At 44.0% G+C, this 19,083-nt stretch overlaps 2 protein-coding genes across 4 annotated transcripts in view; one reads left to right on the forward strand and one right to left on the reverse strand.

Annotated features, from left to right (window-relative positions):
- KCTD20 (potassium channel tetramerization domain containing 20) overlaps window positions 1–4,764 on the forward strand; it is a 37,871-nt gene extending 33,107 nt beyond the window's left edge. For both annotated transcript variants that reach the window (XM_060615338.2, XM_060615339.2), the window contains one exon: window positions 857–4,764. In XM_060615338.2, the coding sequence (XP_060471321.1) occupies window positions 857–1,149 (293 nt within the window). In that variant the 3' untranslated portion in view covers window positions 1,150–4,764. The remainder of the gene's footprint in view (window positions 1–856) is intronic.
- The window catches only part of STK38 (serine/threonine kinase 38), a 48,234-nt gene continuing 31,369 nt past the window's right edge, over window positions 2,219–19,083 (reverse strand). For both annotated transcript variants that reach the window (XM_060615342.3, XM_060615343.3), the window contains exons 9-14: window positions 18,916–18,977; window positions 13,533–13,650; window positions 12,135–12,258; window positions 11,848–11,943; window positions 10,690–10,784; window positions 2,219–10,213 (exon numbers count right to left, since the gene is read on the reverse strand). In XM_060615342.3, coding sequence (XP_060471325.1) covers window positions 10,083–10,213; window positions 10,690–10,784; window positions 11,848–11,943; window positions 12,135–12,258; window positions 13,533–13,650; window positions 18,916–18,977 — 626 coding nt within the window. In that variant the 3' untranslated portion in view covers window positions 2,219–10,082. The remainder of the gene's footprint in view (window positions 10,214–10,689; window positions 10,785–11,847; window positions 11,944–12,134; window positions 12,259–13,532; window positions 13,651–18,915; window positions 18,978–19,083) is intronic.

Below are 19,083 nucleotides of genomic sequence, written 5' to 3' on the forward strand. Positions count from 1 at the left end.
TGATCTTGAGCAATGACTCCCAACCGGTGGTCTCATGGAGGGGTCTTAGACACTGATTCTTAGAGAATGCTGAAGCTATTCTGGTCACACCTCCACGAGTGTTTTTTTAATCTCGCTGTCTCAGTCTTGCCCACAGAGCCCATCAGATCTTCACTGTGTCTGACTTAGGTTGGAATTTCAAGTTGGAAGAGATTTTTGAGATCTGTTAAATCTCTTTCCACTGTGTCATTCTTTGGTAACTGGAAACTCCCGGAACAAGGTGATAAGGATTACTCCATTTCCCAGAGAAGCCCATCCACTGTTCTACCATTAGAATATTTTTCTAGTAGATCTAGTAGATCACTTCCTCTGTCTTCTGTCTTCTTTCTAGTTCTAGCCTCTGAAGCTACTTTGAGTAAGATTTCTCCCATTTCCATGTGATAGCCTTTCGGATTTTTTAGGCAACATTCCTGTTTTTTCCTTGAGGCTACACATTACACACCTTCTTAACTGCTTCTCTTACAGCGTGTTCTCTACGCAGTAGAATTAGAGGACTGGAGTTAGCCATGGCCTAGAAAGACTTCTCTGGTATTGCTGCCAGGAACTAACAGCTTCTGAAATTATGCACCCTGCCATTAGAAGGGATAGAATTTTTACTTCCTTTCTAAGGGATAAGACCTATTCACCCGGATAGATGGGAAGTGCGCGTGTAGGTGGCTGGGAGTGGCAGAGCATGGTCAGGGGTCATTTCCCCAGTAGTTTTCATGCACAGTCTTTGAATTTGGGAGACAATTGATGTGGTTAGGGAAGGGAAAGTATGGAAGCTGGAGTGAGCAATTTGCTGGAGTCATGGGAATGGCCTTTTGCTTTATTTCAGGTTATCCTACCTGTAAAGAAAAAATTAAGAGAAGACCTGGTGGCCGATCTGAAGTAATCTATAATTATGTGCAGCGCCCCTTTATCCAGATGTCATGGGAAAAGGAAGAAGGGAAGAGTCGCCACGTGGATTTCCAGTGTGTCCGAAGCAAATCCCTCACTAATCTGGTGGCTGCTGGAGAAGATGTCTTAGAGGACCAGGAGATATTAATGCACCACCCACCCCAAGTGGATGAACTTGACCGGCTGAATGCCCCACTTTCTCAGATGGCTTCTAATGACTTTCAAGATTAGGGCCAGCTATGGACCTACCCCTCTTCGGAGCACTTCTCTGTCCAGAATGTCCACAGCCAGTCCTCCCATGGTTTGTCTCACCCTGAGTAGGAGACATGCTTCTCCATCCTCTCCCTTTCTCCCACAAATAACCTGTGTCCTTTTCATTACTGAGAAATCTGTGCCTCCGGCAGGGGATGAAAGGCACTCACTGGTAAATAAGCCACCAGCTTGGCAGTGGCCCTGGTAACTTGAAAATTTGGGGTCTGGTGCTGTTTACTCAGTCTTTGCATAACTGCAAAAAGCAGGAAAGGAAGTCAAGACTCCTGTTGCCTCCTATTCATCAAAGCAGTCCTCATCCTTTACACTTTGTTCTTGGCTTTTGTTTTGTTTGTTTTATACCAGGCGAAGTGAATTACTGAGCAGCAAAGGGACCAGACTTTAAGAAGAGACAATCTCTGGCTTCCACAACCAGGTACTAACGGGATTCTTATTCAGGATTTAATGAAGATGCCATTCCTGGTGGCCTCTGTGCCCAGATTGCATCCGGAAGACCTAGGCTGTCATCAAAATGTCCAAAAGGAAATTTCTTAAAGAGTTTAAGTTCAGCTTTGTTTTTCATTAATGCGACGAATAATTCAAAACCATACAGATTCTTTGACAGGAACTCTAGTAATAGTGGAACAGTGTTTATGAAACCTTTTTAGGCTCAAGGTTTTTGAGCCAACACAAATCAATTATTTGGAATGAAATTCACAACTCAAGTACAAGAACCTCTCCAAATCAGGCCACTTTGATCATCCTGTCTCGGAATCTGGTGTGAAGCCTTTAGGTCTTCACCCTAGGGCAGCACATTGCTATGGGTGTGGCTGGGAAACCTCAGTTGATACGGTTTAAAGGTTTTCAAGGGATGAGCAGAAATTTCTCACAAGTGCTTAGTTTCTCAACAGAGACTTCTGAAAGCTCCAGGGAAGGGGACATTTGGGGTGAAGCTGAGTGCGGAAACATCACCTCACAGGCTTTGTCCCAACGCAGGATTTTTCTTTGTATGTTCTTTTCATACTGTGGAATTCTTTTGGATATCAGGATATTTGAAGTAGCCAGTTACACAGCTCACACTGCGTAAAGAAACCATACTACTGTCATCCCCAAAGGAAGGAGGAGTTGAAGGGATATTACACCTAGTAATTTTGTTTGATCTGTCGACTCTTGTGTTAATAATGCATTGGTGTAGGACAACCGAGATCACTCCCCCCAAGTACTAAACCATTTTCCCTTATGTCCCCATGGCTATTAGCAGAGCTAAATTTCAAGTCTAGAGCCAGATGTTAAGTGTCTGGGGATAATTTGTCATTTTGTGGTAAAGGTGGTCTTCTTATCACCTACCCAGAACCTTTACTCATCACAAATTTCAAAGAGGTACATAGTTTCCTTAACATCTTTAAGATAATGTGACTAGTTTTCTTAAATTCCATTCCCATAAGATACCATAGGACAAGTTAGTGGATTCCTTTTTTTTTTTTTTTTTTTTTTTTACTGTTTATTTTTTTGAGAGAGACAGACAATGCACGTCGTTGGGGCAGAGAGAGAGGGAGACACAGAATCTGAAGCAGGCTCCAGGCTCTGAGCTGTCAGCACAGAACCTGACATGGGGCTCGAACTCACAAGCTGTGAGATCATGACCTGAGCCGAAGTCGGATGCTCAACCTACTGAGCCACCCAGGTGCCCCAGTGGATTCCATTTTATGACTGCCCTAGTCCTAGTCCTCCAAAAGTAAAGTCAGATGGATGTCAAAAGCTGCTCTTTCCAGGCTTGAAGAACAAGAATGTTCTTAAGAAGTGTGTTGTCTTGTGCATGTGACCGGCAGCACAGTGGAAATCCATGCTCTGTTCATTACTCGTAAAGAAGTAGAAGTAAGGGGTTAAACTGAGCCATCTCCCACCTACAGAGTTCTTCTGACTACCACTGGCATCCAGTTTGTAAGGCTGATGGCAAGGGTTAAAGTTTAGGATTAGTGTTTTTTGTAGCCAGAGGTTACTTTTAGGTCTGTGAAACTCATGGACTCATTTGTCAGGTTTGGCTTTAACCTTATCAGCCCTACACTCATACCCACTAATTGACCAGCCCAGATAATTGTTTAATGGTGCTTTATGCTTATCAGTTGACTTCCGTGCCATCACAGAGGAAGTTAGAATTAACTGTGTGGTCTGGTAAGTATAACTTCTGTTGTACATCTTATGTATTAACATTTAAGTACAAACATGCCGCAGCTAATACTCTAAAACTCATTAGTTCTTGCTTAGGTAAAAAGCCAGGTATGAAAGTATGGCATGTACTTAATAACACTTTGTTCTATGTAAATGATTAGTTTCCTCAGGCTTTCAAGGAGTAGTTCTTTTTTCCTCCCCAGACTGGGTTCATGTGCATTTGGCCCCAACCCATAGGGTGAGTGAGCCAGAAACCTGTATAGGCAAATCTGCCAGTGTCCCTAGATGATGGTGACAAAAGGAAAAGTGGGGCTCACAGGTCCCTTCTTGTGGAGAGGGAGGTTTCTTCTGCACCCCCACCCTCCCAGTCTGGAGCTCAGCATCACTGTAGTTTGGTGGCTCCCCTTAGCCATAGCTGCTTGTTCCTGGGGCCAGGACATTCCATAATGGCAGGACCATGCAGTCCCCACGGGGACGGTGGCTGGGTTGCCGTCATTCCCTTCAGAGTCCGTTAATGGCCAGCTGGGTAAGAGGTATTTCTAATAAAGGTGGAACTCAGGTTTGGTGTTTTGTTTTGTTGTTTTTTTCTTTTTCTAAGTGCCTAAATAAGTAAGCCAGGCTGTTTATACAGAACCATCTTCAAAGTAAGATGGTTTTGCTCAGACTGTCTTACTCAGAGGTATCTCAAGCCAAGATAAACCTGAATTTGAGGTTTAGAATCTGAGTTTGTTAATGCATCATTATCATGTATCGTTAACTAGGAAACATTTGGCATTGAGCTGGAGAGTGGGCAAAGAATGTTAACGTGTGTCTGGTGAGATTACTTAACGGTTTCTCCAAAGTGGAGGGAAAGTATCAGAAAAAATGACAGCAAAAATGGTAAGGAAGCTAGAAAGTAGCTAGACTGACTGCACAATTTGTAACAGCCAGTATTATTTTAAGCTAAATTCCAAGAAACCAATGTGATATCTAATGTATACAAGTCTATGAAAATACTGTGGCATAAGCCCAGGAAGGATGGATGTATTTGCAGAAAACAATCAGAGCACAGGCTTTTTAACTCAAATTGTCAAAGTGTGATATGGAGTCTTTTTTTTTTTTCTGTCAAGTCAATAGAAAGTTAAGAATCAAGGGATTTTAGTAATTTATTCAATGCCACTTCTTGCCATTATTTTGAGATTGTTAAAATGGGCATACGAGTTCAGAAAGGGAACCTGATGCCTTCACTGGTAGAGACGGAGCCACATTCGTGCTGTGGGTGGGATCACCTCTGCGGAAGAACAGTACGTTTTCTCTTAAAGGCAAGATGCTTATAGGTTTTACCTCTTTACTTTGTATTTACTTTGAAAGTTGCACTTGTTCACCTACCAGTGTTTACGAAATCCTGTATTTGGGATGCTTTTTCTATAATAAAATATTATCATTTGTGTTCATGTTGTTTTTTAGCAGAAAATAAAGTTGGAAGTCAAGATATTAAAGGGACTGAAAGAAGTAGCACCTTGACTGCCCAGAACAGAGCCTCTTCCTTTCCTGTGGGGCTGTCTGTGTGTGCCTTTCCCACCCTATTTCTTTGTAACTCCGAGGTTTCCAGAACCCTAATAGTCTGCCTTCTTGAGTCCCTGGTTAACTGGAATTCAAGACCTCCTGAATCCTCAAATCCAACCAAGTAGGACCCCCCCACAAAGCCAAATGTAAGTTTGAAAGGCGAGAGAACTCCCGGACTTTTATGTTCTGGTTTTGGTTTAAAGCAAGTGAGGAACCATGGCAGGAATGAAAGGTCCCCTGGAAGCACTGCTGTAGAGCTGATGGTTTCTCCTTTGGTCTCTGTGGTTTGGCCTGACTCTAGTCCGGTGTCTACTCGGAATTTCCTCAGCTCACTTAGCCTGGGAGCTTACTGGTGGTAAAACTAAAAGTGGGGCTAAAGCCAGCCCCTCCCTAGCAGGGCTGCCTTCATTGGCACAGAGGTTAAGAACATGCTCTGAAGACGTGGCCTGTTGGGTATATTCTGTGTCAAACACTGCAGGACAACAGGGACACGATGATCTGGAGACACTCTTCAAGGGGGTTTTATAATTGTGTGGGGAAAACCTCTGTGAGCAGTCCAGGTCGCTCAGGAAACCCAGAAGGATGGAGTAGCCAGTATTTACCATGAGGAGACTTCACGAGAGGATTCTAGAAGTGACACGTGAACCAAAGCGTGAAGAATGAAAATCGTCGTTTTGGATCCATGAATGTGCAGAGGGGAGGCAGTCCAGGCCAACTCAACCATATGAGCAAAGGTGAATTGATAATAGGGAAGATGGGGTGATGCAGAGATGAAGCCAGAGTAAGGCAGGACTCTTTCTGCCTCAGACAAAGATGTCTGGTCTCATTTATAAGAACTATTAGGAGCCCTAAAGGGTTTTATGTAGGAGAATGACATGATCAGACTTGAAATTTGAAAGAATTTCTTTGGCAGCAGAGAGGGCAGTGGGCTTGAAAGGGGAAGGACCAGGGACAAAGGTCAGCTAAGAGGCCACTGCAGCACATTCAGTAAGAAATCGTGAAGACACTGCTAGGATGGATGGCTGCATCCAGAGTTGTGCATGTTTACTGATGGGCGCGGTGTAAGACGTTTCCTGCGGAGGGGCGCCTGGGTGCCTCAGATGGATGGTTAAGGGTCTGGCTCCTGATTTTGGCCCAGATCCTGATTTCACAGTTTATGAGCTCAAAGCCCCCACATCAGGCTCTGAGCTGACAGTGCAGAGCCTGCTTGGGATTCCCTCTCCCTCCTCTGGGCGTGTGCGCACACTCACTCTCAAAAATAAATTAAACAACACAACGCAGGTAAGAGGCGCTCCTTTGGATGGCTTTCGTTTGAGCCTGCGTGAGGCCTTCCAGACGGTGGTGTCTAGTGTCACCTGACTCCATGGTCTAGGGCTCCGGGGAGGAGTCCAGGAAGTCTTGCCCACTTTGAAGACCTCACCGCAGAAATGGCAGCCGAAGTCACAGGGTCGGGGAGATCACCGAGATCACACAAGTAAGAAGGCAAAGGCATTGCTCGGAGGAGCACCAGCATTTAAGTGGTAGCAGAAGAACTACCAAGAAGGAAGTCAGGTCGGAGCAGAGGTTGGTTTTTGTTTCAAGAGTATGTGTGCGGCAGGTTGGTCAAGACGAGGACTGAAGGGAAGTCAATGGATGTGGCTGTCAGGACACCAGTGACAGGAGAAATGACTATAAAAATGAAGACTAGCAGGTTTCACGCACAGGATAATTAATACATGTTTCCCACGAGGGGCAGAAGTGAGGGGAGTGAGTTGAAGCGGGAGAGGGAAATGGGGAAGCGACAAAGGCCACTGCAGTGTTCGCGAAGGAACACCGGCTCCACACCTCTGCCACACTACAAGCCCACACCTGCCGGCCTCTAAAATCCCAGACCACTCACTCACATCCGCCAAGTCACTGCTGGCTAACCTCATCGGGGAGCTTCGCTCAGCTCCCCAGCACCGCCAGGTCGGCTTAACTGGACTGTTACACCACCACTAACGTAGCGGCTTCACAGCTGACGCCGCTTGCTCTCAAGCCACTTGGTGGGAATTCTCAAACCGCTCTGCGGTTCAGAACCATGGCAGGCTCCCTGGCGCATTCCCACAGGGCCCAGTACTGTGCTCTGTATATTATGGATGCCTCACTGTTACCTGGGCAAGATGTTTTTCTTTGCAAATATGCCCGAAAAAGCATCATGGAGGTGGTTAAGTCAGTGGTGGCTCTTACAGCTCATTCCAGGAAAATACCATTCACTGAATCCTTTCAGAGTTCCAGAAAAAACACCATTTGGGTTAGACACAGAGGGCCAGGAGTGACACAAACAGGAGAAAGTGAAACCTAAATAGGCTTTCCAAGCAAACAATTCAGAGAAGGGGCATTGGCAGTTGATGGCAGAGGATTCCTACTATGCCAGACAGGGAAGTCTTGAAACCGCAATCTGCTATTCGGAGCCTGAATGTTAACCCCGGAGGAACTCCTCCATAGCTAACTTTTCAAAGTAATTCTAAAAGAAACAGCTCCTGGCTGGTCAGTCGTTAAGAGCATCCGACTCCCGATCTCAGGTTTGTGAGTCCAAGCCCCACACTGGGTGTGGAGCCTACTTTTAAAAAATGAAAAAAGAAAAACCGGTACTGAAGAGAATCCTGATGCACTCCTGAATCAAGAGGAGACTGAATGCTGACGGTATTCAGTTTCACTTCAGTATGCCATACAGTTCAAGTCCTGTCTTCTAACTCCCCCTACGGGAGCAGGAAACGGAACTATTTGTGAACAGGACCAACATTGAACCAATGGTTCCCAACATGTCTCTTGAAACCCGTACGCTTTGCAAAGACAATACACATTGTGGCTGCAGTTCTGACGCCGGATGGCCTTTGCTTTCCCACCTCTTTCTGGGGTTCCTTTCCCTAAGCCAGAGGGGGACCCAACAGGACTCCTGCCCCGGTGGACCTGGAGGGCCGAGAAGCCCCATCCCAGGAGGCTGTGAGGTTCCCGGTTGACCCCAGGCGGGGTAAACAGCTGTACAAAGGACCCGCCAACTGACGGCATTTTTGTCAGCCACTCTGCCCTCGGCCTAGCTGCAGGGGGAAACCCCACCGTGCAGCCCTGCAGCCGGTGGGAAGAACAGACGCTCAGGGTCAACAGAGGAGCGGCTCTCACACAAACACCGATTCAGAAGACGCGTTCTCAGCTAACGCGAAAGCAGGTCCCAGCCTCCCCGAGACAGAAAAACACTCTGCCTGCATATGCAATGGTCCGCAAAGGGGCTGGAAGAAGCCACCAGCACTCTGCCCCTTAGAGTCACAAGCCACACTTGCTTTAAAACACATCAGGTTCACGGTGTTTTCTCACACAGTTTTATTCAGAAGTTTAAAATGTGGGCATTTTCCCCTAAAACAAACCATCCCCTGCCACTCCCCACACACCATCACCACTCCTGTTAACTTCTCTTGAGCGTGCTTACCACACATACTTGCAAAACACCTGGGGATCAAAACGTCAACTATTGGGTAATACAAAGGAACTACCAAGTTACACAAAAGAATCTCATTTACTTCCTTGTCACTAACAGACCACGAATGAAAGATTAAGGGGCAAACATTACCTTCATCCAAAGTTAATACTTCCCTATATTCCTTTTTTTTCTTCCTCTAAGACATTAAAACCTAAAGCAGTTTCATTTACTACTGTAACTCTGATATTACCCCATTTTTCTTTGCTGAATGGCTGAGCTAGGACACACTGTCAAGTTGATCCTAACCTCAAGCCTAGCAGAAAGCAGACTCCCAGTTGTAGCTTGGCCATGATGCTTTGCAACAGGCAAAATTACCACACAGGTGCAAATGATGCTTGAAGAGTCATCAAAAATTTTAAAATAATGCATTAAAATGGAGCCTCCACATTTTTCTGACGCAGCAAAATTCCTCTAAAGGTGGTGGCAGCTGTGAAAGAAAAGGCACTTTGTGCTAAAATTCAGAGGGTCTCTCGTGAGAATGCCACAGCGGAGAGGCCTGGTCAGCCAGAGCTGCAGGCTACCCTTTGGGTGGAGGCGCATCCCCCAGGAAGGCATCTGCAAAGGAAAAATTCGTAATCATGATTCCAAGGCAAAATGGTTACTTAAATCGGAGAGGAGAAATACCGAGAGAGAAGACAAAACACGGCTGCATCAAGGACTGAGGAGTGAACTTTACACGGATTCGTAGGCTGGCTCTGCACTTTCTAGGGGGCTGGTTCCTTCACTTCCAAGGAGGTTCCAGAGACCAAGCAGGAGCAGCACCTTAGCCAAGAGAGGTTCCAGGCTTCCTGCCTCTGCCCGGACTCTCCCTGCTGTGTTCCCAGGAAAGAACCGAGTTCCTGCTGGCAGCGCCTGCGGCTATCGCTGGTCCACAACAACGTCCGTCTTACGGATTTTCTGATACGGCCATGAAGAGACACTGAAGGTTTTCCCTGTGATCTGGGACTCCTTGGCAAGGCCCCGTGGCTTCTGGGCCTTCTGAAAGCAGTGAGAGATGGAGCTAGTATCCCCCATCAACACTCAGAAAAGCAGCTTGAGTATTTTAGATGGGCAGGAGGAGAGAAATCACTGGATTGCAGGTCTTTATGCTAGTACCATAAATAAAGTGCACCGTGAATGGTGGCTATCCAAGCCACTCGCCCGAGGCCGAGGTATGGGGAGAAGCCCCCCACCACCCCCTCAGAGGACGGTGGGGCATCTCCTTCAGCCAGAGTGCTGGCTGCTGAGGCTTTCGTTATTGCTTTATTTCCTTAGTACTATGGAGCTTTTAGCTGTAAAGGAAAAGAAATACTTGGTGGGCTTGGCAGAAAGCGTGTCTGTCACAAAAATCACAGAAATTGGCTGATATTCAGTAAGTACGTGTTACAATCTCAATAATGTTTGATGATGGCTGTTTTTTCTCCTTCATTCTGATGAACTTAGGAAAACGAGTTTTTTAAAACCTCTATCAAATTGGCTCACGATGCTTCTGAAGAAGCAGCACAGCTGTTTATGGCCGATGCAGTAGAAATGGTCGTCTTTGTTCTACAGGTTTTCGGATGCATTACGGAAGAGACTCCACTTACTATCGCATTTCAGGAGTTTACCATGACACACCGGTGGGTTCCGGAAACTTCTTGGAAACTCTTTCAAAAGAGCATGTGAGAGGAAAACCGCAATGTTGTACAAAGAACTCCGCTCCATTTAGGGTTCTAGTTCAAGGATACTATTTTGCTGCTTTCATGTAGGAAGGTATTGCCCCCCGAGCCGTGAGGCCCTCAAAGCGCTTGTATGTGTAATTGATGAAGACCCAGTCTTTGTTCTTGTAGTCAGTCTCAGGGTGATTACTTGTAGCCACTGGGAAAGAAATAGATGTGAGAATTGATTCACTGCCTCACCCGAATGGACTACTCAGTACTGAAGACATGACATTCTGAAGAAGATACCACAGTTTCTATTTGGGAAACATTGTTTTTCACTCTGCGAACTGCCTGCGTTTGCTTGCCTATGTTCTTTGAACCTCCTATTTTTCACGGATACTTTAAAAGTTGTATTTTCCCACTTCTGTCATTTCAGGTTATCTAACCTTTAATGTAACAAATAAAAACCAAAGAACAAACCTGTGTGATTTACCCATCCAGTTCAAACATGGGAGTTTGTATTCAGTCTCCATTCGACACGGTGTCACTGCTGCCCAGCATTAGCACTGGAAAACTACTCGCAAAGAACCGAAAGAACTGACGTTCCTCTACCTGACTTGTAAACACAACCCCAAAATGGGAGCGGAAATGATGTACCTATGAGGCAGCAGGAGGCAGTGTTGGTGATATTACCTGTTGGCTTAAGGATATCAGACTCCGGAAACTCATCGAAGTTTGAGGTATCATCGATGCTTTTGATTTCAATAGATATTGCAGCAGGTCTCTCTCTGCCAAGAACAGACATGTCAAAAATGACTGTGGTCAGTAATCACGCGCATCACTGCTGATTAAGTCTTTCTCCAAAAAAACCCTCTGGTCGGGGCGCTGATAGCACAGAGCCTGCTTGGGATTCTCTCTCTTGCTGTCTGCCCCTCCCCGGCCTGTGCTTACTCACTCGCTCGCTCTCAAAATAAATAAACTTAAAAAGCCCCTGGGTCTGACGTGGGAGGACTATCCGTTGGCAGGCAGCATTTACTTTCTCTGAAAAGCTCGCGACACTGAGCGACCACGCCACCTGACCGCATCCAAACCAAATGAAAAAATACAAATAACAATTTTTCACAGCTGGGAAGAAAGACAAAAATAGTGAGAAAAATGAAAATCTAAACTTAATGCACTCCCCTCAAGGCCTGCCCTGTCTGTAAAAAGGGCAAGTAAACCTCTGGGTGCTCCCTCACGAAAGGCTCTGCGCCTCCTTCTACCAGAGGTTGTCAACAAAGAGAGTGGCTGAGGCGGAGGTAAAACTTACAGGAATGTAAGTCAGAACACAATCACGAGAGATGACGTCTTCGCCTTCTGTCTGGCAACCAACCAACCTGAGTAAGAAGGTCGGACGGCAGCAGGCGGTGCAGGCTGTTGCTGCCACTGGCTGCGCTCCGCAACCGCCACCGTGGCCCCGTCCACCTCCCTCCCCACCCCCATCCTTCTTCCACTTTCTTCCCTACCTCCCTGTGCGTGGGGACAGCCCTGCTGGTGGCCCCCTGGTATAGAGAAGCTGGTGTGTTCTAGGTGAAAGCAAGGGCAACGTGCTTCCTAGGTGCTCCCTTCACCACGGAACCCGAAGTTCACTTCACTCTGGAAATAACTGCTGGCTTCCCCATACCCCACGCCACACGGCTGACAGGAAGCCCCAACTCCCAATCCTCACCGCGAACAAAGACAAGAAAAGACCCTGAATCTCTGAGCAGCTCTCTTCCCTTACGTGACTTACCAATAACAGTGTTTCTAAATTACTATTAAACAAATTACAGACTTTCTAAAATAATCCCAAAAACTTTTATATGGATATACCTGATATGTTCCCAGTCAACGCCTTCAAAAAAAGAGTTACTTTTGATTTCCTCAACTCCAGGGGCTCCAATTCTATGTTCCCACTCACAGCAGAATCTGGAAAACACAGAGGCCTTTCAGCATACCTCAAGTAATCTCTTTGGAAAAAGAAAAAGAACGCCCCCCTCCCCCCCTTTTTTAAACAGAGGGATGGGAGAGAGCAGGGGGCAGACCCAGGTAATAATTTAAGTTTAAAAATATGAATTCATTCATGTCAAAAAGCCTGGGTGGGAGGTGTTCTCTAATACCTCAAAATTAGATCCTTGGCTTTCTCAGAAATAGGAACTTCTGGAGGAAAAGTCAGAGTTTCTTTCCAGTTCATCACCTTCTTATATGTCTCTTGAGGGGTCTCAGAACAGAAAGGTGGGTAGCCTGTAATAAAAAAAGCACTTCAGAGCTTTTACATCCCAGAACTTTGAATCCGCCTGAAGTATTCTCCTTAAGATGATTCTATATATCTTCAACCCTCCATGACACGCACAAGATTTCCACTCATTCCAGAAAACATCTGAACTAATTTTTCATTCTCCCCCAAACTCCTAAACTCAAAGTGAGTTTGTGCTTCTGGTACCACAAAAGGAGCCGGCTCAGAGCTGAAGTTGGGAAAAGAAGGGAGGACACACAGAGGCTGCACACATGGAAACCACTGCGCCCAAAGAAGAAGGAAAGGGTGGAACATCATTAAGAAATGACTCCGTTCTAGGAATATCCTTACGCGGGTAAAGTGCCAAACAAGTTGGTAAGAAAAAAAACAGGCGCCTGGATGGCTCAATCCATTAAGCGTCCGACTTCGGCTCAGGTCGTGATCTCGCAGTTGGTGGGTTCGAGCCCCACGTCGGGCTCTGAGCTGACAGCTCAGAGCCTGGAGCCTGCTTTGGATTCTGTATTTCCCTCTCTCTCTCCCCTCCCCCGCTTGTGCTCTGTCTCTGTCTCAGAAATAAACAAACATAAAAAGAAAAAAAAAAAAACCCACAGGCTTTAAAAGTGACCACATGCCTCTTACTGAGAACTACAGGCAAGAGGATAAATACTCTCATACCATATTACTCCGCGTGCCCTCCACACAGATTACATCTGCCTCCACCGGCATCCATCCAGCGTCTCCAGAGACAACGCCGCCAGAGGCCACACTAGTCACCCACAGAATCACTCAGTGCAGCCACGATACACTTACTCTTCTAGTGCTCTCGGGCATATGACCACTCCACCCCCCGCCGACCAGAGTGTCCCCCAAATACCCAGACACACCATCCAAATAAGAGGGAGAGAGATCAGAGGATTCCATGCTTTGAAGGCTTAGAGAAAGGAAGGGGACAGCAAATAAGTAAAGAGTATGTGAGGCAATGCCCAGTTAAAGTTCCCTGCATACAACGAATGTTTAACAAATGTCAGTGACTGAAAGAGCTGCCAGATGGAGAGGATGAAAATGCAGAATGGATAAATGATCAGCAAAGCAACCGCAGGATGCCAGCAGGCCAGAGAATATACTTGGCTATTTGACGGCCAAGCTTTCTGCCTAGGAAACTTCACGTTGAAAGACAAGAGGGGAGAAGTGCTTAGACCACCCCTAATCGAAACAGTCTATTATCAGTATGTGACTCAACCCTGGCTGCACAGAGAAAGCCCCCTGAAAGCATGCAACTTACCGATAAGCATCTCGTACATGATCACGCCGAGCGACCACCAATCACAGAGCTTGTTGTACCCGGTCTGCATGAACACCTCAGGAGCAATGTAGTCAGGAGTGCCTACTGTGGAGAAAGCCTGAAACAGGTAGCACGCATCAGGGGGGCTCAGCAGGCAGGAGGGTGCCCAGAGTTCTGCTCCAGAGACCAAAGGTTTCAAGCACCATCTACGGCTACCCCCAAACTAACTGCACAGGATGGCCCAGGAGCTTCATGGCAAGTCTGATTTGCCAGAGCACTTCCAAAATGAACAGTGAGGCGAGAGACCATTCCCAAATACAGCCAAAGCCCACAGTCCACCAGGACACAGGATCCATGTTCACTAGTACCGTAAGTGACTGAGTACCCAGAGAATGCCAGGCTCTGTACTTAAATGCTTATGAGCCTATTTAGTCCTGACACAACTCGGTAAAGAGGACTTTAGTAGTCCAACTTTGCAGATACAAAAAATCTAACTCCCAAAGCAGCTTTGTTCACAGGCTCAGAACTAGTTAAGTGGCAGAGCTCAGTGTGCAAATTTAGTACCTTGTCTAAATCCTCCCTCTTTCTACCACCAACATTCCTCGATTTGACAAAATCATAAAGGGAAGCTTTATTATCTATCACAAGCTAGTCATATCCTATAGGTTAGAGATTTACATCAATTTACCAAACTTACTTATTTATGTAAATAGTTCTTAGGGGAAATTTTTCTAAATTCAAGTAATCTACTGTCATATACAAGGACTACAATACTAGGGGGAAGTACACTCAGAGCCTTCCACTGTGCTCAGAATTTGAGAGTTTACAACACAGAAGACTCAGATTTATCTAAGTGCTTCTGATATTATAGTACTTTTTTTTTTTTTAACATTTATTTATTTTTGAGAGAGAGAGAGAGCACACGAGTGGAGGAGGGGCAGAGAGAGGAGGACACACAGAATCCGAAGAAGACTCCAGGCTCTGAGCTGTCAGCACAGGGCCCGACGCGGGGCCTGAACTCACAAACTGCGAGATCATGACCTGAGCTGAGGTCGGATGCCCGACCAACTGAGCCACCTAGGCGCCCTTGTAGAACTTCTAAAATAAAAAAAAGTATACCTGTGTTGTCTTTGGAAAATATTTACTAAGGAATACTGCAAACATACAGAAAAAAAAAAAACAGGACAATACAACACACGTGTACCAACTGCCCATACTAACAAGATGAATAATCCGCCATATTTGTCTCAGATCAACTTTTTTAAACACAAAACTACACAATTAAAACCAGATCCTCCCTCCTCTCCTACTGAAGTCAAAACCACCCTAAAGTTGCAGTGCTATGCTTGTATGAATATTTGCATAACTGGCATGATATTACTTCCCGAACATTTCAACTTTTAATAAAAGGTTTCATCTGGTGCTTAATTATTCTACATAATGCTACAACTTGCTTATTTAACTTAACATTATGATTTTGAGATTTATTCACAGAGCTCTGGCTCACCCATTTCACTGCTGTACACCTGTCCATTATACAAATGTCATAATGTTTTTTTTATCCATTCTTCTGTTGCTTCTAATGTTTCACTATGACAACACCTGAGTAAACATTCCCGTGACACCTCCTAGGCACTACAGTGAGAATTTCTCTCGAGGATATACCAGAAACAGTATCACTGGGTCTTGCATTATGAACATCTCCAACTTAACCAGATGTCTTCCAACTAGCCTCCAAAGTGGTTATACCCATTTAAACACCCCCAGCGGGGATGAGCTCCTGGTATTCCATATCTCACCAACACTTGGTTTTGTCAGACTTTCTAATTTTTGCCAATCTGATGAACATGAAATGGGATCTTATGTTTTAATTTGCATTCCCTTTATTTCTAGTAAGCTTGAACATGTATTTATATATTAATTAGCCACTCAGGTCTTTTTTCTGTGAATTCCCATTCAGATCCTTTGCCCATTTGTTTTTTTAGTTGCATTATCTTTTTTTTTTTTAATTGATTCATTGGAATTCTCTATGAATCACGGCATTAATCCTGGGATTCAGGAAATTAATCCTTTTTAGTTTTAGAAATTGAAAATATCTTCTCCCAGTGTGAGGATTATCATTTTTATTATCATTTTTAAGTGATGTGATAATTTATTATATACCCAAAAATGTGTGATTATCAAATTATGAGGCATGATAATAAAAATGAATAACTATAAGTTCAACTAAAGAACTGAATTATTCCCAATGTCATTAGACCTAAATTTGCACTCCTCTCCCTTCTGTCAGCCCACCTCTCCTAACCTCCTAATCTGACCTTACAGGTCAATTTTGTTTATCATTCCTAAAGAAATTTAATTTTGCCCACGTCTCTCTCTAAATGAGATCTTAGTTTTATTTTGGGGCTTTGTAAAAATGATGTCATTCTACATGCAGTCTTCTGCTATTTTTCTTCTCAATGTCTTGTTCCTAAAATTGGTCCATGATGTCACATGCAGCTGTAGTTCAACTATTTTCATGGTTGTAAAATATTCTATCCCACAGTGTAACCATTTTCCTGTCTATGGACACTGGGTTAGTTCCAGTTTTTTGCTATTGCAAAAATGCAGTGAACATTCTTATCCATGGCTCCTGGTTCCCAAGCACAAGATGCCCCAGACTATATGACTAGGGGCAGAAGTGCTGCTTGTAGGGCATGCACATGAATTATAAGATAATCCCAAAGCAGTGGGAGCATGTGGCTTATTTTTCATTTGTTTATGTCTTTCAATATACAGAAGGGTTTTTTTTCCTTTAAAGTAGTAAAATCAAGTTTTATGACCGGTACTTATCTTCATATTTAAAAAAAAAAAAAAAATCCTTCCTTACTCCAAGATCATGAATACACTGCCCTGTTCTTTCTTCTAAAATTTTTCAAGTTTTATTTTCCATCTACAATTTATTTTTGTGTATACTGTAAGGCAGGAATCCATTTTTCCCATATAGAATTGTACATTGTTTTTTCTTTTTTACATGGTTTTCTCTTAAATACAAATATTAAATAACAGAAATGCCAGTTGTTTCAAAGTCTGAGACATGGGGGCGCCTGGGTGACTCAGTTGTTTAGGCATCTGACTCTTGATTTCAGCTCAGGTCACGATCTCACAGTTCATGGGATAGAGCCCCAGTCAGGCTCTGCACTGACTGCGTGGAGCCCGCTTGGGATTCTCTCTCTCCTTCTCCCTTCTCTCTGCCCCACCCCCTGCTCCAATGTGCACGCATGCTTGCTCTCAAAAAAAATAAATAACTTCAAATAAAGAAGTAAGTAAAAATAAAGTCTGAGACACGGACTGGACCCTCCCCAAGAAGTATTTTCATTCTAATTATAAAGGCGAAGAAACTACAGCAACCCTTCAATTCAGAAAGTAGATTTATTACAGCAAAGCCAAGCGCTAAGTAAATCTTATTTGTTAAAAGATTTGTATTATAAAACCAGGGATTGGGGTGCCTGGTGGCTCAGTTGGTAGAGCATGTAACTTCACCTCAAGGTTGTAAATTCGAGTCCCACGTTGGGCAGAGATTACTTAAAAAAACAAATATAAATATTTTAGCCCAGTGGCCAAAAGTTAAACCCTGGCTTGCTTTAAAAAAAATAATAAAAAATCACAGAAGAGCCTTATCTTACGTTAGCTTCCAAAACACAGGTAAATATCAGTTTCCCAATAATGCAGGAGCTACTATTTAAGAAACGGTCTCTTTAGTGGAGGCCCTCAACCTTCACTATACAGTAAAATCACCCAGAGTCCTTTCAAAAAATCAAATACACAGATTATATGCCCCAAACCAACCGAATCAATCTCTGGGAGTGGGACCCAGACATCAATAGGTTCTGAAGTCCACAGGTGATTCTGATGTGCAGCCAAGGTTAAGATCTACTGCTCTATGGAGAGACACAATAGAAGCATCTGATCAAATTTGTTCCTGGCATTTCCTAACCCTCAACACGCTATGTAAACAGTTTTTCAACCACATATAGAATTCAAACACTTCAAGAGTATCAGAGTTCCTAAGGAAAGGAGACTATGATGTGACTGACTATACCAACCTTAAGTATCCCCAAGTTAACGTTAGAAAAAAGATAACAAAGATGAATTTCAGTTACCACATCTCCAGAAGTGTTTGGTTTAAGACCATGCCTCCTCCACGGCCCAGGTTTAACAAAAATATTCATTATGCTCATAGCATGGTCTGAGGCCTACCAGTGGGCCTCAAATCAAAAAATGCAAGCCTTTCTTTTGATGCTTTCTTAACCTTACAGGCATCCTTTTTCACCATGACAGCCAGCTACTACCAGCGACCTACTAAATGAGTTACTAAAGATACTACAGAGAACTCTGATTCAGCGTTTCACTAAGAATAAGAAGTCTGACCGAACACACTATTTGACAAACCTGCCAAGTCACTACCGTATACACCGACTAGCAGAGGTGCCGCCATTTCTAGATGATACATGTGCGTGGCCATCATTCCGAGTTAGTCATCATTTTCCCCAGCCGCTACTCTTGCTTCCTACGACCAGTTGTTAGTTTAACTTTACCATCATTTACCTCATTTGCTATGGGCTTCTAACGAAGCCTAAGAATGTCGTGATACACATTTCTATGATGTCCGGTCAATAATTTCCCAAGAACTAGACACTGGACTGCACTTCAAATATAAATGAATGATTCGGAATAAAAGTTTGCCTAGACTGCAATATTTCACTGGTTAATCTATACTTATTTAAATAACTTCCAACATACTATCAATAGGTAAATGCAATAATGTTACTTATTTTTAAGCTTGTAGGACATAATTTCATGTGTATATACTTAAATACTTATAAAGTAAATTATAAGCACTTCCCTTAAACTGCTCTCCAATTTTTATCACTAAGTCCTCTTTTCCACCACAAGGTAGGAAAGGGTGGGGCAGGTGAATTGAAGAGTCTTGACTTGCCTAAGTGAATCAAAATCGTAAAAGTTTGAGACCCACTGCCTTAAAGTTCTGGGTAGGTATTTGTAACTTAGTTTCATCTTGAGAGACCTCCAGCTTAAAGATAACCCCTTTACCACCATAAAAACAGGCAACAAGGGGAGTAGGAAGGAAAGGGCTTGTCACGAACGTAAGAACTCAAAATGAAGTCCTCCACTGAAAATGTCACAACCTGAACAATACTATCTTCCCTCCTTCAAAAGATTACCTTTCGCTCCACGGACACAATGACAGCGTTCTATTAAGATAATCTTAAAAGCAAGGAACAGATGTGCTGTAAACATTTACTGAATGCAAATTTATGTACCTATTTTTAAAATTTGTTCATACTTGGTTTGTAGCATTTAAGAAGCCACAGATATTACTTACTAGCTGACGTCTATTTCTTTTCCAGGTTTCTGCTTTCCTTTTGGAATTCATGTTCTGGAAAGCTAAAAGTAGAGACGACAAGTTCTAATCAAAGTTCAAACAGGTATGTTTACTACTTTTTTGGGCTGGTTCAAGCCACATGAAGCCTTAAAGTTTTGCTTTTCTGCC

This window comes from Panthera onca, chromosome B2 (genome assembly GCF_046562875.1).
Source record: "Panthera onca isolate mPanOnc1 chromosome B2, mPanOnc1 haplotype 2, whole genome shotgun sequence".
NCBI lineage: Eukaryota > Metazoa > Chordata > Mammalia > Carnivora > Felidae > Panthera > Panthera onca.